At 39.3% G+C, this 21,749-nt stretch overlaps 1 protein-coding gene across 1 annotated transcript in view; it reads left to right on the top strand.

Annotated features, from left to right (window-relative positions):
* Window positions 1-19,561, top strand: part of SMC5 (structural maintenance of chromosomes 5) — a 42,267-nt gene extending 22,706 nt beyond the window's left edge. The window contains exons 16-24 of the mRNA XM_057372483.1: window positions 5,415-5,538; window positions 6,726-6,848; window positions 9,534-9,659; window positions 10,481-10,576; window positions 10,932-11,036; window positions 11,240-11,359; window positions 14,124-14,303; window positions 14,399-14,494; window positions 17,248-19,561. Of these exons, the coding sequence (XP_057228466.1) occupies window positions 5,415-5,538; window positions 6,726-6,848; window positions 9,534-9,659; window positions 10,481-10,576; window positions 10,932-11,036; window positions 11,240-11,359; window positions 14,124-14,303; window positions 14,399-14,494; window positions 17,248-17,388 (1,111 nt within the window). The 3' untranslated portion in view covers window positions 17,389-19,561. The remainder of the gene's footprint in view (window positions 1-5,414; window positions 5,539-6,725; window positions 6,849-9,533; window positions 9,660-10,480; window positions 10,577-10,931; window positions 11,037-11,239; window positions 11,360-14,123; window positions 14,304-14,398; window positions 14,495-17,247) is intronic.
* The last annotated feature ends 2,188 nt before the right edge of the window (window positions 19,562-21,749 follow it).

A 21,749-nucleotide genomic window follows, 5' to 3' on the forward strand; every position in this document is an offset into this window, starting at 1 on the left:
AAAAGTAACCAGTAGCTGAGCATCAGATACAGGTGCTAATCGAGACAAGGAAGGTGTTTAGAAATTAAGACAGTATGTAGCAATGGATGATTCTCGAATTTCCACATGGTTTTCTTTAATAATCCTATGATTCCAGTTAGAAATCAATGCATTATTGTACCCAAATATTATTATATTATTCTGATATTGTAGCAAGTATCTATATCATACTATAATGTGCATAAATGGTACTACATAAGCATGTCAGGGTTTGAGTTAGACCCCAATTGTCCATAGTATTTTTCATGGCATATGTTTTGTTTTTTTGGGCCACTGCAATAAGTTTTTCTGTTACTCTTTGTCATTAGGTGGAATCTGGCCATGATTGAGCAGGTATTTTCATTTAGGCGCACATTACCAGAAGGCAGCRTAGACAACATTAACATCTAGTCTGGATCTCTCGTGTTTCAAATTAGGAGCACTGTCTGTCAGTTCTTCTACTGTGTACCTCCTAAGAKAACTTCGTTCCGTCTTGTCGATGGTTTTCATGGTGGAATGTTACTGGGCTGTTGTTATTTGGTGCTCCATAGCCGTCTCTWGTCTACAGTGAACAAATGGAGCTTCCTCTCCTTGCAGAGCCTGTGCTGTAGCCCCTAACCATCTTGATTGCTCTCTTACACTTGTTCCGAGTTGTTTAAGTTTGGCACAGTGGTCCAAGCTGTGTGCAGTGCTGAACAGAAAGGAAAAATCACTCATCCTGCCTGTGCTTCATACAAGCAAGGACTGAGTTTGCTCTTAGGGTGCATYGCTCTCTTACACACAGCTCACTGTCCACCACTGCTCTCTTACACACACTTAAGTCCCTTCCTGCAGAGCTTTGCTGCATCCATCTGTCCTGAGTTTGTATCACTGCCACACCCGCTGTCTTCCTAAGACAGGATTCAGCAGACCTCTCTGAACCTCAGGTCTCTTGCTCCCCCCCAGTTCAGTGTCTGAAAACTTGACAGCTGGCAAGAGTGTTAAAACAGGATGGATCCTAGAACATTATCCTGTGGTTTCTTGGTACTGACTTCCAGGCAAGATACAACAAACCAAGAGTGACCCTAGAGCCACATTTTTTTACCTGACTAGTCTTTGATTAATGGAGACTGTGKTCCTGAAATTTGAATGCATAAATGGTGTGGGGCACAGCAATGAAAAACTTAGAGAGATTATTCTGGATTCAGCAGACTGAGAGGAAGATGGAGCTGATGCACGTTAATGCTCCTACACATACCCATTAGCGAGCCTGTTACAGTCAGTTCTTAAAATTATTAGAAATGCCTCTGCCTGAATTAAGGTCTGTCAAATGCCAAAGTCAATAGTACGGATTTTATTAAATAGTAAATATGAGACAGAGAAAAAGGAAGAGAAAGAAGGGGAAAAGAGGTGGGGTCAGAAAGATGGACTGATAAGGGAAAATATCACCACTCTATGGATTCCACCAGTGTCCCAATGATCCTCTCTCACTGGTCGTCTTGGTGGTAAGGGCCTCCTGGAAAACACAGAATYCAATGGATTAAGAGATGCTCAGGCAGGTGAGAATGCCCAAGTACCTCACCCAGGGGGAAAGCAAGTTTGACACAGTCCCTTGCAGAACAGCCTGGGTCTGTTGTAAAACATGTATCACATGCAGTCCTCTGGTGCAAGGTCTCTGGGGAGCACTTTTGGGGGGTCTTTAATGGATCATGACATCCCCTCAACTGCCTCTCATGTGAATGTCCTGTGGATGTGGCCTGTGGGGTTGGGGATTTCACAGCTGGGCCTGTTTGTCTAAGGGAGGATGGATCTTCAGTGCTTCTGACAAGAGGTTATTGCCAAAACTCTCCCCTGCCCCCTTCATTTGAGGGGGTGGAGAGTTTGTGCAAACCTGGCTCTTGTGGGATATGGCCTCTCCCACCCTAAACTCAGTAGGTGGTATGATTTTCTGCTGGGTTTGGATTTCTTGTGGATGCATTCTTTTCCCTCAGCCTTGTTTACCCCTCCCTAGACCTGAGATCATTGAGCAATAGTGTCCCCTTTTATCTTACCTAGACTGCTTAACTAATAGTCCAAAGTTGAAGTCAGGTATTTTCAGGAAGGGGAGGGCTTTGATGGTCACAGCTTCTTTATACAGTTTTGCTATTATATATATAGGGAAAAAGGTCCCTAACATCCTTAATAAGAATGTTTAAGCCATGAACTGTAAGATTCCAGTGTCTGACAAGCTAAACCTGACTTCCCACTAGACATACAGAGAACACACCTAAACCTATGTGTTTGTAGTTGCATATAGCACAGTGTACACATAGCAATTGTGCAAATACAACACCAGTGCAAATTGTGCGAATACTCTGAGCAGGATGGGCTTACTCTGGTGTGGTCTGTGCATACCTATGGGCAATGTGGATCCCATTGGCAGCTGGTTCCAGACACTCGGAATCTGCACTGAACCTCAGTTTCCTGAGTTGCTGGTACCTGGAAATGCCAACCCTTGAGGCTGTAGCCCTGCTTCTGTTGGCCTGTACAGGCTGCCTCTCTCACCCATGTGTGCCTGCATGCTGAACTGGCTGTGACTTCCCAGTTTCCCAGTAGCTCATTCTGTGGTGCTTCTCTCAGAGATACAAAGGTAATACATATGTACAGAGGTAGCCATGACTCCCCCAGTCCCTACCCCTTAGCCGGTACCCTTGTCATCTTACCCATAAATACATGCAGATGGCAGCAGTTTGTGTCAGCCAGGCTGGTCCCTCCAATAGCCATTTATTCTGTGGTGCCATCCTTAGTGAGCCTCTTGGATCCCAGGCCGCTCACTGTCTAGTGTGCACTGGTCTTTGTAAGGGGTGAAACATTCTCTTGCAGACTTTTACCATAGTGCTGGCAACGTGGACGATTGCATCACCCCACTCAAGTGGCTGCCACTTAGGTACACTCACTCTGGTCGCTCCAGCTGGGTGCAGCCATCACACACAAGTAGGWCCCCCCTATGACTTGTGATTTGATTGCTTGCACTTAGACTTCCGTACAGACAAGTGCTGAGTAGAGTCCCCTGTCCAAGGAAAGGGGAGGGATGGAGTTGTGTAAAAATAGAATGTGCCAATTGGGCATAGCTGGACAAGGGTAGCATCCTGGCAACTATTTACATCTTACTGTCCCTCTTATCCTCCTATTCCTGTTTCCCTGTACATGTTTCTTTCCAAGTTACCTGGTTCCTCCCTTTCCTCACATTCGTTTGCCCCCTTGAATATGTAATAGTCCTGTACAGTCACAAAATGCTTTTCTGCTACATCCTGTGATGTCTATTTATAATACAGTGTCCAGGATTACGCTGTTCCACAGGAGGTGCAAAGGACTGAGAGCTGGGGGCTATACATCTTGGGAAGAGTCTCACTAAAGGCAGCCAATAGTGTTTTTTTGACTGCAGAGGTTAAAGGACTCTGTTCAGTCCGAGACACGGGTGTTAACCACAATAGACTGAGGTTTCTTCTGACACTGAGTTGATGAAGCTGGAGGGCTTGGCCTTTAGGAGCAGAGATTCAGGGCAGTTTCCACTGAGATATCAGCAAATTTGTCAGAAACAAGGCCATTTGTTACGTTGCATAATTACCTTTATTTTAGGTATCTTCTGTATTGTAAGTAGGAGCACTGTTTTGTCTTATCAATGTAATTTTTGCACTCTTGCTTCAAACAGATCTGCATGTATTCATGGCTAGTGAGCAATTGGTAGTCTCGGGTGAACCTTCACAGGACTTACCCAGCAGTGAGGATGCTCAGCCACACTGAGAAATTCAGGTCACTCARAGTGCTCCTGAAATATACTGCGGCCTGTTTGGTGCATTCACAGTAATGCTAATGCAGACAGAAATGCCCACTGACATATGAAAGAGCCATGAAACCACAGGGTTTCCAGGTAACCTGCAGTCAGTGGGGAGTAATTGGTTTATTACAGAGAGAATAAGGTGGGAAGGTGGAATGAATCTCCCTTTGCCAGGAGAATTGTCACCATAGGTTGTCCCACCACTTAAATTAGGGTTGGACACTGCTGTTCAGTCTCACAGATAAAGTCACAGACAGACATGTGCTCACTCATCTCCTTGAAGCCCTGTGTGGTACYACTGGGAGTATCCTTACTTGACAATAGTATTTTCAGATACTACTTTTCCATTTCAGAGCCTGAAATTATGTGAGACCAGTGTCATGGCCTGGCAGAGTGACTTCCTGTTTTTTTTTCAGTTGCCTTTTTTTTTTGTTTGTAACATGACATGTAGATGTAGCTCTCAGGGACGTAGTTTAGTCAAGGACCTGGCAGTGTTAGGCTAGTGGTTGGACTCAATGACCTYAAGGTATTTTCCAACCTAGACAAATCTATAATTCAGTTGTACTGCAAGAAAGCAACTCACCTCAGTCCACAGTTTGACCTGATGATAACTACCTTATTGTGTTCTACACACGAACTCTGGTGCTGAGGCTGTCCTGGGACCGGATGCCCCCTTCTCTGAGTCCTGAATTTGGGTCTCCATCTGCTCCCATGGCCCTGTGCTCCTCTTGTGCTTTCATGGACTGATGGCTCCTGTGATGGGCCTAGGTTTAGCAATATGTATGATATTATTTCAGGTTCTGCCAGCTGCTGTYGTCTCTCCTTTTTGTGTTTGCTGGTGAGCTTTTATCAGGTACCCTAACAGAAAGCTAAAATTGATCTAAGTGACAACCACTTCATCTCCTGTCATGCCATTGTTTTACAATCGGGTTAATGAGATATGGCATGCCCTTTGTAAATGCTTGCTGAGTCTCCATGATCACCTTCTCCATTATGCCCCTCGAATTGCTTTCGAAAGAGAGTTGCTCCACAATTTTCCCAGGGATCAAAATGAGAATGATCAGTTTYATGTATCATCCTCTTTCCCTGTTTAGCAGTTCTGGAAGATCTCCAAATGCTTTGCAGCTCGCTGAAGGTCATAGTTCCTTTTATATGTTCTGGAGGTCTAAAACATGTGAGAATTCTGTTTTTCTGCATTAAGATGAGTATACAGGGTTGTTTTGTTTTTTTTTTTCTAGAATATGTAACAAGAATTAAGTAAACTTCCTGAACTCTCCTATGTTGTATTGTTCAAAGAACTACCAGAAGAAAAATGTCATTCCTTACGCTGATTTTTTTTAACCTCTAGTTTGAAATTTACAGAAGGAAGGGACTATTCTTGAGTGATGCTGTTAGTAGTCAAAAGCAGAGTTTCTTTAATGATTGTCTTTGATTTAAAGTGCATTGTTTGGGAATGTCTCTAATGTGTTTGGAATGTTTAGGTTTACAAATTCCTGTTCTTTCTAACTTTTGGCTTGTCGTCAAATTTTTCAGCATTTTTGTATTTTTTGGTACAATTTACTTCTAATCACAGTTAATCAAATATTGATTCTTCCCACAGTTTAAGACAGCTTGAACAAGATGCTATTGACCTAGAGAAGGAATTTAATCTGGCAAATATGAAGATCAAAGAAATAAATAAACAGAAAGCAGAAATTATGACTGAATTGACGCATCTCATGAAGGTATGTATTTTTAACTTGATAGGTGTTGCACTTTTATGAAAAGTCCAATTCTTTTAATTTAAGTAGGAGGCATGCAACTTTTGGATGTGTTATTTGTTTTCAAGCTAGCTTTCTTGAATTATTGAATGATCTTAACTTTTCCTATTTTTCATCTCATTTTAATTTTTTTTTTCAGTTTGCATTTTTGATAATTATTTTTAAATTGCTTAAGAGAACTGGAAACAAGCAAACTCTTCCCTGTGACGAAGTTCACACTGTAGAAACTTAGTTTCGAAATGGAAATAGTAAAGAACTGATACCTTGGCTCACCACTGTGGTCAGATGCTAGTACTCTTGAAATTTTATTTTGTAGGTGCCCTAGGTCTACAGTTGAGCTATTCTCTTCCCTTCATTAAGAGAGAGGACTTGTTTGTATTTATATGCTGATCATATAAAACATGGTAAACAGTTGCTTTCAGTGCCCCATAATTGTAGTTACCCTTTAGACAGTAAAGAATCTGTTGCTGATTTTGAAGTCTCTAGACTGTTTCTGAGGCTGACTTAAAAAAAMCCCAATTATGTTAATGTTAAACCAGGTTCTAGTGATCACAAAAGCCTGTTATGTAACTTCCCAAACAGCCTCCTCTTGTTGTCGTATGCTGTTCCAGTTAAGACATCAGGTACTAGAGTTGCTGTCATCTGGTCAATCAGCTTGCATTGTCGTTATGAGATGCGTATGTCTTTTGTGTTTATTTTTGGACCTTTCCCATCTCTTTGTGTGACATATGATATCCACCTGTTGGATTCTTCTTTCTGAGAAACAATTGAGATGGCCTTGACTTTTCTGATATTTTAGTGTTGGTATGTAGGGAAGGGAAAGAGAATCAGAGGATAGACGGTTAATGTAAAATTGTGGGTTGAAAGTGTGAGATATACATATATCTACACATATATTTATATATATTTGGTTGAAATTATACATACATATGTATATGTATTGATACAGACTTAAAAGTACATGAAGACTATACATCTTGAAGAACTTGGATCACCACTTTTTCATTGAATTTGACAGCAGTATTGATGACTTAAACACAGTGTGAGATTGTATGTTATGACCAAAAGGATGGGTAGTTTCCAAAGTTTGGTAGTGATTACATTGATTTTGAGTCAGGTGAAAAAACCCTGCTCTGTTTTCCTGTGTGTAGAAGAACATACCACTGAACGTCGTGAAAGTAGCTTTGGCTCTTCAGATGACCAGAATGACTTCTGAGAAGAACAGACTACAAGCGGACTACAAAGCAGGAAATGGGCAGCTAAGAGATGCACAGGTGACCGTATATGAATAGTGGGATATCGTCTATGAAAAAAATCTTACTGGGAAGCATCTTACTGGAAATATCTGACTTTATGGTGTTGAAAAGGATGCTTCTGTGTCTTTATTTATAAGTGGATGTTAGTTCTGCTAAAAATTTAGGTTTGTTTTCAGTAGTAGTTGAAATAGTTTTGAAGTTCAGTAGATTTTGAAGTAATTTGACTTCAGCCTCTTCATTTAAAGCTGAATAGTAGCTTTGCCATCCTCAATTAAGACAGTTAAGCTGCTGTGAAAATGTGCCAAATAGTCATCTTATCCTGGATCTTTTTATTATAAAGCATAGTCTGTGTAAAAGGGCCAGCTGTTTACTCAAAGGATTACTTTTCTTCTGAGTGTCCRTAGTCAAGTATCTCCAGCCCGCATGGGAAATACAAGCTCAAGATGAACCAGAAAATGCAGCAGCATAACAGAGCTATTTACCTTTCTTTCTTAGCTCATTTCTTCCTACTGTAATGTACTGTCATGCCTTCTTCAGAGGTCACAAAAGAGGCTGAATGGTCTTTCTCTTGGTAGATCATATTAGGAAGCTATGCTGTGTTCTGCCAAAAGGTCTGAGGAGTTAATTCCACAGCAAGTATGCATTTCTAAGAGCAGAGGATGCTGTGATTACTCATGGATTGCTGCAGAGGTCAATTTTTGCATTTATGTCATAGTACAATCTTCCAATGCACTGGGGAACAAACTGTCTAAGTAAAGGGCAGTAAGTTAGGGGTTTTTTCCTTACCTTGCAAGTGTTTGGTCAGTTATAACCTACTGATTCAATTTGATTATAAGGATAAAAGTAAAAATTGTAAAGCAGCTTGAAAAGTAGATTTTTTTTTTTTTTTTGCATAGACAGGTATTTCCAAAAAGAATGGCCTTGGCATGTAGTTAGAAAGCCACTTAAGGTTGTAGTAACCATCACTTACAGGAAAATTAGGCACAGGAGAACTTTCTAAGAGGAGCAGAAAGTATCTTGAAAACTGAGATAAGTCCAACATGTTACTTAGAACATGGCTCTTGCATCAGTTCTCACATGTGATGCATCTGTTACTCAGCTTATCAAAGTTCAGTGAAAATTACTTAATTGATGAAGCTCACTAAGGAGTAAGAATGTATTACAAGGACATGAACCCCATGTCAGTAATGGTATTATCACTGGGAAATGAATTTAATGATTTTGGTTGTCTCTGCACTTGTCTTCATCATTTAGGGAGTAGCTTGGGTTGGTGCATAGTTAGATGTCTAGTCAGATCAGCAGACAGGATATGTGGCTCTGGCAGTTCTTAAAAATTGCTTCCTTCCTAGTAAAAGGTGTGTGTAAGTCAAATGGAATCCCACCAAGGCCCCCTCAGAAAATTAACAGGAACATCAGCATTGCCATGTATTCTTTCATATACAGAAGAAATAAAGAAACAAAACTTGCATATTTTTATTTAAATTTTATTTTGCATGTGGCCATTGACAGTAAACTGGCAAAGTTGAGTGAAAATTGAAACTTAGCTTGTTGAACTGTCAGTGCATTTTTTCAAGTACATACTTCATAATACCATAAATACCTATTGCTTCCTAGTCTTTCTGTTGCATACTGAAATTTCTCTTGCCAAACATTCATTTTCATCCTCACTGAAGAACTTACCTTAGCTTGGATCAGACATATTCAGTATTGAATCTGTCAGATTTTAAGTGTCTACAGTTCAACTTGAAATCTTGTTTCATGTTGGTCTGCAGASCTCCCTTCAAGTGGGCGTTTTATGTACAATTAAGAATTGAGATTCTCTACTTCAGATAATGCATAATTCATTGGGGCTCTGGAAATGATCACATACTTTTAAAATTTATGCTTCTTGTAAAAAAGAAAAAAAAGAATGGGTGCCTCTCAATGGATCTTTTGCCTTCATTATCATGTAAAAACATTTCACATGAAGCCAGTTGACTTTTGAATTAGTAGGATTCAGAATACTATTACAGGGCATATGGAATGGGATGTAACAATTTTTCTGTATCAGATACATTTATGCTAATTCAGTATAACTTGAGATCTTTGCTCTAAAGAAAGGAGTAAAGTAAAGTAGAGTGAGTGAAGAACAGGTTTTTTGAGTTGATACATGCTGAGAACAGCAGCCCTAACTTGAGTGTGAGATGATCACTAATGATGATATCTGTTACAATTGCTTCTGTTGTGTTTAGTAAATAAAGATCAATTAAATTTACAGAAGGTAATGAGGGTTACTATCAATGTCTGTGTCTTGTATTTTAAAACTGTGGAACAAGCATTTCTCTAACTGTATGATTTCCAAATGAAAACTGAATTTTCACCATTTTCACCTATATTAAACTGAAGTACACAACAATGAAACTTGGGAGATTAAACTGTTGAATTACATGTACACTTTTTAAGTTGAGAGAAAATAAATGTAGCTATTTTAGAAGGGCTTGCTTTTGAGCAGATTGGCATCTGTTGACTTGAGAGCAGAGAGGTATAATAGTTACGTTAGTTGAAGCAAATTGTTTTTCATTTTGACAGTCTGGTTTCACCTACTTTTTCTGCCTCAGGTGTGGTTTGTTGCTAGTGTTACCTCTGTAAATTCACAACAATGTTTAAAAAAAAAAAAGAAAGATGGTGGTGGATTTTTTTAATATCTTTTAATATTTCTAACAGCAACGTTTTCAAGAACTGGCTAATAGGAAGCAACTTCTTTATGAGAAATGCATGAAGTTGATGAAACAAGCTCGACAGGTCTGCAGATTGGGTCCAGATCAAGGTTTTCCGGAAGAATTTAAAATCGTATGTACAAAAAGAAATTTCCACATATATCTTGAATTTCTAACTTCTCCTGCAAAGAATATCCTACATTTTTATTAGAAGTCTGCCAATAAAGGATCACATGTACTTCTCTTAATGTTATTAGCCTTTCAAAGTACATTTGAAATAGTACTGTGATACGCTTTGACTACCACTTTGTTTTGTGCACAGAGAGCAAATTTGATTGGCAATTTCAATTGAAATCCACAGTCTTATGTTCAGAAATGAATTGTGGCCATATATATGTCTAGCTTTCTACTCCAGTGGAGCAACAGAAAAGAACTGAAGCCTGGGCTGGTCTATGTCCCTGGAGGTCTTCCCAGCCTTWTAGGAAGTATTCATTTGCATGGCTTATCTAGCATAGTCCATGCCTTACACCAAATCTCTGAATATCTGTGCCTGCACACAGTAGGCAACTAAAGAGCAGCTGATTGTGTATCTTAGTTATGCAATAGCACTTTGAATCTTCTTTCTGTGTCCACAGGAGTTTATGAGGGAATCTTGCTGTATTAGAGTATGTGACACTCTGATAAAAAGTAACAGAATATTTTATGGTTTTTTCAATTTGTTTTGTTTGTTTGTTTGTTTGTTTGTTTGTTTGTTGGTTTGGTTTGGTTTTGGATTTTTGGGATTTGTTTGTTTGTATTGGGGCTTTTTTCTTTTGGTTGGTTGGTTTTGGTTTTCTTTTTGGTTTGTTTGTTTTGGGTTTTTGTTATTTTGGTTGGTTTTTTGTTTATTTATTTTTAAGAAAACTTGAGTCCTTCATTAGTATTGCTTTGTGACGTGCATCCTTTGTCTTGTAGGCTTTTCAGACTCTTCCAAACACACTGGAGGAAATTGATGCTTTTCTGAATGAAGAGAAAACCAGGGCTTCCTGTTTTACAGGCCTCACTGCTTCRGTATGTTCACTGCTTTCCCTCCACTCTCTCTCCCTCCATGTCAACCCACAGTGTTCTTGCTTCCCACTCTGTACTAGATAGCAGGAACAATGTGCTGTGAATGCCAGATTCTGCATCTATTCAGATTTCAAGTAATCAGGGTCTTTAAAAATGTGCCTTAAAAAAATTGTGATAATCTGAGAGAAACAAAGCTTTAAAATTCCCTTGCATTAAAGCTAGAAATGTATCTTGTTTAGTCTGCAGTGCAGTAGTCAGTGTAATTGTGTTTGAACAGYATTGGTACACTGTGGTATTTTTACAGTTAAAGTTAGAATTGGCAGATATTTTGCTGACTCCTTGTTTTTTGTTCTGGCAGGTTGTTGAAGAATACAATAAGCAAACACAAGAAATACAGCAGTTGACAGAATATCTAGAAAAAAAGAAAACTGAGTTGAATAACTATAAGCAAAACATTTCAGAGGTAACAGCTCCAATTATCCCTTCTGTATCATTACTATAATTCTACATCATTGTAGGAATGTATGTACAGAAATAAAAGGTAACATTTCAAATAGTCTTGAGGGTAAACTGAGATGTTAGCTTCCCTAATTACAATGTTTTTTTTCAATTCCAAAGGAAAAATCAGTTCTTAAATTGATTTTACATGGATATGTCTACTTTTAGGTCAAAGAAAAGTGGCTAAAGCTCGTGAAAGTGATGATTGAACAAATTAATGGAAAGTTCAGTAAGTTCTTTAGTTCTATGCAGTGTGTTGGTGAAGTTGATCTTCATGTGGAAAAAGAGGTATGRTTGATTTTTTTGTATAGAAGAATAATGTATTTTCTTGCATAATGTTTTGGTCATATATTGCTAGAAAAAAACAACAAGTTGTCATATGGAGATGTTCTTTATTAAAAAAACACTGAACACGCTCAACACTTTTGGTGTACTAGAACTGACTTAGCAGTCTCATTGAAGGCAAGCGAATCTATCCAGACACACAGGTCTTCACATCCTGACTTTTAGAATAGACCTGTAACCTACAGAGCTTGGAAACATTGTATTTTACTTAGCTGTTACTCAGATTTTTGAAGTTCATGATTTAATTCTGCATTTTTAGCTAAGTTGTGTCTTCTGATTCAATCTAAATCTTCTGTTATTAGGCATTGAATTGATTCGGTTCTACATGTAGTTTCTGCTGGAGTCTGAGGGCATTTTGTCTGTTCTGAAAGCAGGTGTCATTTGGCCCATCCTGTTACCTTCTCAGTAACCTTTATAGGTAGGGTTTATCTCTGGTGAAGATTTTAAAGCATCAGTAGAACCTGAGGAGAAATATTCAGTGCAATGAACAGAAGAAAGGAATTTGATATTTTGTTTTAAATTGAAATGATTATTTCAAAATTTTCATATATTAATGCATAGACTACACAGTAGTGAAAGTTAACACATTTTTTATCTGGGTTTTTTGCGGTTGTAAATTACTTACACAGCTTTTCTTAAAATAGCAGCAGCAGTTATTACTCAGGACAGAAATGTGACTGGTAAGGTTCTTTATATGAACTGCATTAAAAATGTTTATTTGGGGACTAGTAATATGAAACAGTAGGACATTAAAATGTATACTTTTGAGGTCTTTTTATAATCACCTAGACAGATCTATATTACACAAAAAYTATCTTTTAGATGAAAGTTCATTGGGAGAAAATGAAACAGTAAAGCAGTTTAAACTCAAAAGGAATCTGGAGTGCCTTTCTGAATCTCTGGAAGGTCTTGCTTTTCTATAGCAAAGGTGTCACAAAGAGATTAGCTAGCAATACTGTGCTGTAAAACTTTTTTCCTCAAAGGATCAATGGCTGCAATCCAGAAAGGTGGATAATCTATTCTCAAGTTTTTTATTCCTTACCCTGCTGTGCAGGAGAATCTTTTGCCTCACCTGTTGATACAAAGAGAGAGACTCTTGAGGCAGAAGAACTTTTTATTAGAAATATTTCTGTGACACTGATGTTCAAGCCTCTGTTAATCTGCCTTTTTTGAATCTTGTTGTCTGTGGATGTCCTTGATGACACTACCTGTTGTCACCATTGGATAATAGGAGGAATTGGACATTAGGAGGAATTTCTTCACAGGAAGGGTGATGAAACATAGATGAACTGAGGAGGGAGGTGATGAAGTCACTGTCCCTGGAAGTGTTTAAGGAATGACTGGACAGAGCACTCTTGGTCAATTTGACAGGTTGGTGTTCGGTCACGGATTGGTCTCTGACCTCAGAGGGCTTTTCCAACCTGATTGATTCCAACCTGATTGATTTCCAACTTGACACTGTGAAACACTTCACTGGGTTCTTCCTTAACATCCTGGCAGAAGTCTTTGTGAACCTTGTGACTTTCCTTGGTAACACTTGGTAGCCAGAATTCAGACTGCTAGCCATGATAGCCCTCACATTCTTGGTTTCAATAGGAGTTTTTAGCATCATTTTTGTCAGGTTTTAGAGTATCTGTCAGTTATATGAACTGGCATTTGAAGTAGTCTGGCAGTAATCAAAGTCTGACTTCGATGCCATCACAGCTGTCTTGGATGTGAATCTTTTTTATTTGGTTTTGCTAGCCTGTCATGTTCACTTTTTCAAACCTAGTTTCAGTCTATGCCAGTGCATCTGAAATTACAGTGGGCCTAGAGACCTTATATTGTGGGTTTTATTTCTCCTTACAATGAAGTTCTAATCAGAACAACTCACAGAATCACAGATATTCTTAGCTGGAAGGACCAACGATTATCAAGTCCAGCTTTTAAGTAAATYGCCCATATAGGGATTGAATCCACARCCTTGATGTTGTTAGCATCATGCTCTGACCAACCAAGCTAGCTCAGTGGCTACTGAATACAACTTCAGGAAGAATAGAGAGTACTCTGAAGATTTCTTTTTAGTCTTTAGCATGAATGCATGGTCATTCTTTTGAACCACATCTGTGTTCCTGATACCTTGCATCATTGGCTGAGCTGCTGACAAGTGTCACTTTCCTGTTAAAGAGAAGCTAGGGTTGGAATCCTTGTGTGTGGTTCTCCTTTTGAAATATGTAAAAGAAATGGCTGTCCTGGTGAATTTTGGGCTGCTTGTACTTGAAGAGGTTCAGGTTGACTCTCAACCTACACACAAACCGTTACTCCACTGTTCAGACTGATAGTACTATGTATCCTACTGCATTATTTTTCTGATGCATGGGATTGATAGGGGCATTGCTTTCCCCTTTTTCTAGGCAAGATTTTTATATTCCTTTGATACTCTTACTGCATATGAAGCCTTTCTTAAGAGGGATTCAGCAATTAACAAATAGTCATGGAGAAGAATRGTATTGAAATTTCTCTTAACAAAAGTAGATGAGAGTTAAGGAAAATAGATGAAACAGAATTAATATATATAGATGAAGCAGAATTAATATATCACTATAAGTTGAACCTGAGTAGTTGGTAGACTGCTGCAGTACATTTGTGCAAGTGTCCTTTAGTTTGCGTCATCATAAAATAAGCTGTAGTATAAAGAAAATGAGTTTAACAGAACTGGCTTTCACAGGAGGAGTACGAGAAGTATGGGATTCGCATTAGAGTCAAATTCCACAATAGCACTGAACTTCATGAATTGACTCCGTATCATCATAGTGGAGGTGAGAAAACTGTTTCCACTATGTTGTACCTGATGGCTCTGCAAGAACTCAACAGATGTCCTTTCAGAGTTGTTGATGAAATAAATCAGGTGAGAATCAGTAGTGCAGTATTGGTCTTTCTATGTGATGCATGTGGCACAGTGGAGAGAGCAGACCTTTTTTTTTTTTTTTCTTTTCTTTTCAGGGAATGGACCCAATGAATGAGAGAAGAGTTTTTGAAATGGTTGTGGAAACTGCTTGTAAAAAAAGCACATCTCAGTACTTCTTCATTACACCAAAGGTGTGTGGCAGAAAATTAAAGGGGAGGTTTAAAGTGTAGGAGAATTGGATTTTGTATGGTAATATACCAATAAACACTGTATAACTTAACTCTGTTTTACCTGAGGACTTTAGATTAAAGGGTAACTGAGAGGATTTAAGGACAGTCAGGCAAGAATTCAGACAACTTAGACCAACGCTTATTTCAAAAACCCATTCTGGAATTGTGGTCTCACTGGAAGTATCATGTGTTAACCACCAGTGGATAGGGTTACCATGGAAAAGGCTGTAAAAGGTAATGATTCTGGATAACACAGAATTCAGACTGTAGCAGAGATCAAGTCCTAAACAAGAAGTCAGATGATTCTGAAGGAAGAGCAGGCCTAGTGCTGAAGAACTGGAGGAATCCCACATTTTTACTTGAATAGTTTTCCTGTATTGCAGGCTTAGAAAAGGTGAGACCTATGCTCTAAGAGTGACCAATTTAATTGTACTCTCCGATCAAAATGGAAAAAAAAAGGTTGTTGTCTTACTAATGAAGCAATGCCAGGGCTTGAAAGGGGTAAATAGGGTGGCTGTTCACCTGCACCATTAATGGAGACTAATGTTGCATTCAACTTGATCTGARGCTCAGCTTGTTCCTAGACAAATTGAACCAGTAAAGGTTACTTTTACACCAGGGAGACAAGCAGTCGGCAGTGTAGTGGCTTTTATGAAGATAAAGCAATTCTGCTCCTGCTGGACATTGTATTTTACAAAATCTAGCTGGTATGGCCTGTTTTTTCAGTAAATAGCAATTGAAGGATCTGAGTAAAGCTACCTCATAGCATTTTTATCTTAATGGAAGAAGATAAAAGGTGATGGTTCTTGTTCCTTCTTACCTTSCAGTATGATTACATGCTTGCAGTTTGGTCTTTTCCTGACCACATTACTTCTTTGTTGTTCTGTATTATTTATTCCCTTTTGTCTTCTTGTGATTCCTCTTCTTATTGGATCAGCTTGTCTGTGCATTCTCCTACTTAAAGAACACAATGATTGGGATGTTGAAAGACAGATGGGTCAACTAACTCTGTGCTGAACTAACTCAGCTAACTAATGCTTTCCARATATACAAAGTTGTAAAAAATGAGTCTCTTGGGTTCAGAGTCAGTTTTAAAGTTGAGTCAATTGTCAAATTCCTAAGAGCAGAGACAGGGAAAATTTGAGTTTGCGGAGCTAACCAGAAAGATCAAAATAAAAATACAAAAGCAGAAGTAAAAAACATCTCAGAAGCTTAAAAAAAGCAAAAAAAAAAATCAACATCATGGTGAGAGCAAATTGAAGGGGTATGTTGCACCATTATTTAGCAGCAAGGGACAGAGTTATGAAGAAGTGGCTGAAGATATTCTTCGTGCCACCTATCTCCACAGCTAATATGGCAAGCTATAATGGCCTGTCACAAGAAAAATTAGTGAGAGTGCACCTCATGTAAAGGTTTAGCGGAAGAGTTTGTTTGTGTGGGCTGCATCAGAGGATGATTTAAAGGCTGGACTGGGCAGGCTCAGGAGAAGACCAGACTCTGCTGTTCCAGTGGCAGTTCCTCAGCCTGTGCTGTATGTCACCACTTACTAGAAAACAAATATGTTGTCACCTACTAGAAAGTGTGGCAGTTTGTCATATTAAGCTGAGTTCCATGTGTGTACCCAGTGGAGACAGGAGAAACTGCGGCCCTTTGTTTTCAGTATGTTGACACCTTCCCTGACCGTTTTTTAAGCAAGCTACAGAGGGGAAGATTATAAATTAATATGCAGTAAAGTAGATGAGGAATACTGTATTCTGAATACTTATAATTCGCTGTCATAATGAGTACATGAACTGAATATGTTCTTAGAAGTGGGTTTGAAAATGAGTATTTTTAATACGAATATTAGGATTACATTTATTAAACATACATATAATCACCCTGTTAGGAGTTCATTTTTTTGCTGTAAAGCAAGATTAGAATTCTAAGCAATCATAGGTAGGTAACTTTATTTGACAACAGGATTCATTTCAACACAGAAAAACAAAATTTAGTATTTAAGTGAGAAAAATCAATAACAGCATCTGTTGTAAGGCATAAATGCCTGAACGACTGGGGAGAAGGAAGTACCAAGTTGAGCATCAGTTGCAGGTAAATTGTTAAATGTCATCCTGAGCACTGCTTGTAATCTACAGTTAGCATGATGTCTTTCTTTGCTGGGCTTGTGCTTGGTAAGATTTGGATTATCRTAAGTATCCATTTTGGCTGTTACACTTCAGAAAAGTAGTACAGGAGATGAAGTTACTCTTGAATATAGCAGTGCAACTTCTAGGTAATTTCATTTCTTCTGAGTTTCCACTAAGGGAAATTGCTTCGCTCAGACAAGCACAAGGCTAAATAGATACATATATTTACTTGGGTACAATTACTGTCTCTTGCCCTCTCCTGGGGAAAAAGGAAAAAACATTATTCTGTGCCTAGAGCAGAATGGAGTAATTCTCTGGATACATAAAAAACCAGCGAGATCATTTGCAAGAAGGTATAGATTAGATAGGAAGATTTTATTCTAATAAGAATAGTGATGCATGGAAATAGGCTAAAGAATGACTCTCCTTGAAGGGGATCCTAGGAACAAATACACTTCATTTGTCAGGCTGTAATCCTACTATATTGATAATTTTGAGGTCTAAGATTTTACATAGATCTCATTCACCTTTTTTAGACAATGGGAAACATCTAGCTATCTTGACTTCTGTTTCTGTGTTTTTCACCAGCTCCTGAAGAATCTCACTTACAATGACAAGATGACTATGCTGTTTGTCTACAATGGGCCTTTTATGCTGGAGACATACCGATGGAATATGAAGGACATCAAGAGGCGGCAACGGCGGCGGCTTGCAAGCATGAAAGAATAGTGATTTATAGCTATAACTGTTAAACATTTGGAAATAGAGGTCATCAACAGAATGTTTAATACCTAAAATAAAGTCTTGATTATTAAGTTAAGTATTAAAAAAGTAAAATTCAACAATTTAATGACTGCTTTATTTTGAGTACGTGTTTTTCTTAACAGCATCCTGGCAATGACCTTTGCTAGTGAAACTGATATGTCAGGCTTTGATATTCACGTATCCAAAATAAAATAACCCAGTACAAAATACGAGCTAGAATCTGAAAGGTTTTATGTATTAAAGGGTAAATGCTGTAATTATTTTTTTAATAGATAGAKGAGCCTTCAGTGCAGTAGAGAACCACACATTTTTGTTACTGCAGGCCACTGTTGGTCTGTGGAATTATCTGACTGTGAAATGAGTTTCTGGAGTAAGTTGATTAGTATYCCAACGCAAGTATTTAACAGAAAAGGTAAAAGTGTGGCAATTCAGGCTCTCGGTAAGCAGAGTATCTTCAATGTAGTTGAGGCTACAGGTCTCTCTGTTCACTGTATTGAAAGAACTTGATTTTAAAACTATTCTTCAAAACTGACTATTATCTATCCATGTGAATTTCTTTTCCTGTACTCTCTGCCATTATTATTTTTACTGTTACTGTTTGTTCTTATATCACTTTACTGTTTGCAGTAATTATCTGTCTCAACCTGTGATCTTTGTGTTTTGTGCCTCCAGTTCTCCTCTCCAACACACTGCAGCAGGAGGGGAAAACAGAGCGAGAGAGCAGTGTCCCGTCTAGAGAGCCTTGGTGGAGGAGTACCAGTGGGGAGTACCATTCCTAAACCAAGGCAGATTGGCACAGTATCTGATGGGAGGTGTCTGACAAGAGACCTACATCATAGGAAGCAGGGAGTGGGGAACCTTGGCACTCCAGCTTTGTTACATAAATTTGTTAAAAGAATTACTCTCTTCACTTCTGACTCACTAATACAGGGTCCAAAATTGCTTTTCCTAGAACTTTCTGTTTTCCCCATACCTTGCTAATTAAGAATAAAACCATGGTTCAGTACGCTATTGTTTGGGAGAGAAAGGAGATGTAGAAGAGAGTTAATCCTCCTCTGCTCCAAGAATTCTTCACCTGTTCCTGTCTGAACATCTGAAAATCACATGAATGTTTCTATGCTAGTGCAGCCAGACTAGGCTTGCCAGAAAAAGTGCTTCTATGAGGCTTGTTAATGCAGTGTCCTTTGCATATTGCAGTAGCCTGGCTGAAGGGCAATTTTTTTTTTGTAGCAGTGTCTGATCTAGTAGTTGCTGTACCTTATTTTATTTTGGTGTTAACTTCAACCATTGATAAGGCTGAACTAGTAGGGAGASGGGAGATGACTGCAGAAAGCAGATATTTTTAGCCACTGAAAGCTTTTCCAGCTTGACTGTAGCAGTGGTGAAAGCCAGCAGGGAAAGCATCAAAAATAAAGGTCAGTGGCATCAGCAGGGCCAGAAGTAACAGGGGATAAGCAGCACTACAGCAGCTAACCTACCAGCCTCTCCTGTAGCTCAGTTCTTGCCCTGTGGTGCAGTCCTCTGACACCTATTCCCATCTTTATGCTTTCCACCAGACTCCACTAGGTTTTCTCCACTAATCTGCTCCCCTATTGTTCTTGAGGTAATTCCCCAGTTTCCAGTCTTCTGTTGATCCATTAGGCCCACTAGGCCAATGGGGTTTTTTTGACTGTTGTACTGATTTTGACTGGGATAATTTTCTTCATAGAGGCTTGTGTGAGATTGTGCTTTGGGTTTGTGGCCAGAACACTGTTGGTTGTGTAGGGATGTTTTAGCTAATGCTGGGCAGTGCTTGCACTGCATTGAGACCTTTTCTGTTTCTCACACTGCCCCACTAGCACAAGTTTACAGGAAGYTGGGAAGGGGCACAGGCAAGATAGCTGACCCCAACTGACCAAAGGGCTATATCATGCTGTATGACATTGTCCTCAGCAATAAAAACTAGGAAGAAGAAGGAAGGGTGTTTTGAGTTCTGTCTTCTGAAGTAACAACTGTGTGTGATGGAGCCCTGCTTTTCTGGAGGAATAGCTGAACATCTGCCTGTTGATAGGAAATAATGGATGAATTCCTTGTTTTGCCTGGCTTGTGCACCCAGCTTTTACTTTTGCAATTAAACACTTTTTATCTCAACCCACAAGTTTTCTCACTTCTAGCGTTCTTATTCTCTGACCCATTCCACTGGGGGAGGGTGTCCRAATGGCTGTGTGGCCCTGAGCTGCTGCCTAGGATTAAACCACGACAGTGTATGTTGGTCTCAAAATGTGATGTTACACCTGTCATTATTGCACCTGGAGCTATATGAGATATTGGCAAATATCTTGGCTTGTATATTCATAGAAGAGCAAGTCACCTGCTCACAGTCTGAGCTCGTTGGGAAGCAGGGAGATGAGAACATGGCAAGTGAACTGGAAAGCAATGACAGACTTCATTTTGTTGGGGATAAGGAACCATGCACAGTAGTGGACAAAGCTGATTTTGCAGGAAGCAATAAGGGGAAAGATGTTAATTCAGAAGATAGTGGCAGAAGATATCAAGGAGCCTTGGAAAAGAACAGCAGCAGATTGTACAGGTAACGTTAACATGGATGGTTCAAAGTGAATCTGGATCATGTAATTTAAAGAGGAAAAATCTTCAATTCCCCCTTCCCAGTTTGTATCCAAAGCTGTAGATTGTGAACATTCTGAAGCTTGACCTTAACTGCAGTCTATTAACAGTGGTTTACCTCAGTTGGGATCATGTAATAGTTTTTTCATGGACAACAAAAGGGGTTTTTTTATTGTTGGGTTTTGGGGGTTTTCTGTTGGCTTTTTGCTTTGTTTGGTGGTTGAGGTTTTTTTTTGCAGGGGTATTTATTTGGTTGGTTTCSTTGTTGGTTTTCCTGAGGAATTACAAACAGCATAAATCCAAAGCAGATGGTCTGTACAAGGAGTGCAAAGGGACTTCTCRGATACCACCAACAGTATCAGCCCCACTTTGCTCCTGCAGTGATGCTTAAAAGACTGTTAGGTGAAAAGCCACTGATGTTCAAGTTTTCTGTAGGCCCCAGTGGTGGAAGAATCTGACTCTGCTTTTTGTCTGTTTCTGAGCTGAACTGTACTATCTATCCATGAAGGACTTTCCTGGTCAGAATTTTTGTGGTGTTTAAAATGCACTTTGCTGCACAAAATATACTGGCTTTGTGCCAACATAATTAAAGTGGGACAGATGCCAGTGTACATGCAATTCCTAAGCATCAATATGTCAGAAATCAGTATGTTCATGGAAAATCACTGCAGTATATTGAAAGAATCCTTTATTTCAATTTGGATATTTTTACAGCAAGGCTGTCCTCCTTGTTTGTTTAAAAATTATACACCTGAGAAATACAGTTCATTAGATATAAGAGTTGAATGTAGTTTAGCTTCTAGATAAGGCCTGGATTATTTTATACAATCCAGGAAAGCAGAGACAGTGATTTGCCMCCAGCAAATTGCACAAACTAATCATAACCACTGTGGTTTTCCCTTGTGTATTTTGACAGCAGTTATGCATGGCTTTTCGCAGAGCCTCAGAAGGTGCTTTCTGCTTGGAAATACTGTCCAMGGCCACCAAAGCAGTCATTAACAGCAGAAGAGCCCAAACCACTGTTATACGGTGCTTCTAGGAAGCTCAAATATACCTTACACCTGTGTCCTCTGAAACTTCTGCTGCTGTCTTTGTGGCCCATGCCCATTAGCCAGAAGAGGAAGAAAAAGCCACTGAGAAAGTCCAAGACATCTCTCTGCACCTTTTTAGCAGTGCTGGGAGGGCACTGATACTATGTTCTGGTTTCTTTCTCCATGTGTTCTGAATTCCAAAAGGGCATTTCTGGATCTTGTGATGGTGAACTGCCCTTACCTACTCAGGAATTCTCATGTTGTGGTTTACACACTCCATTTCCTTTGTGTCTTGTGCTTTGCTGTGCCGAAACAGGCATTATATGGCCTAAGARGCAACAGTATGAAACAGAGACTGATAGGGTTTGTTAGGATTTTTCCTTTTGTTTTCTCTTGGGGAATTTTGTCCCATCTGTTGCTAAGAGACAATAACGACTGGTACTTAAGAAAATACAAAAGTAGCCCAGCTCCGGTGGAGGGATGCAGCTGGCTATGCCCTTATCTGGAGGGTTTCTCTTGGAGGGGCGGAGACACTGAGATTTTGGGCTGGGGCTAAAGGGCTGAATGCAGCTCCTAGCTCTTGCTCTTTGGGCATTCGGAGGGGAGACAAGGTGCAGCTGCAGTGGGAAGAATCCAGCACCACTGCGGAGTTCCGTCACCTTCTTCTACCGTGAGTAAGGCTCTGCTCCT

Source organism: Malurus melanocephalus, unplaced genomic scaffold (genome assembly GCF_030028575.1).
Source record: "Malurus melanocephalus ecotype Western Australia unplaced genomic scaffold, MMel_1.1 scaffold_7, whole genome shotgun sequence".
In the NCBI taxonomy this organism is placed as follows: domain Eukaryota; kingdom Metazoa; phylum Chordata; class Aves; order Passeriformes; family Maluridae; genus Malurus; species Malurus melanocephalus.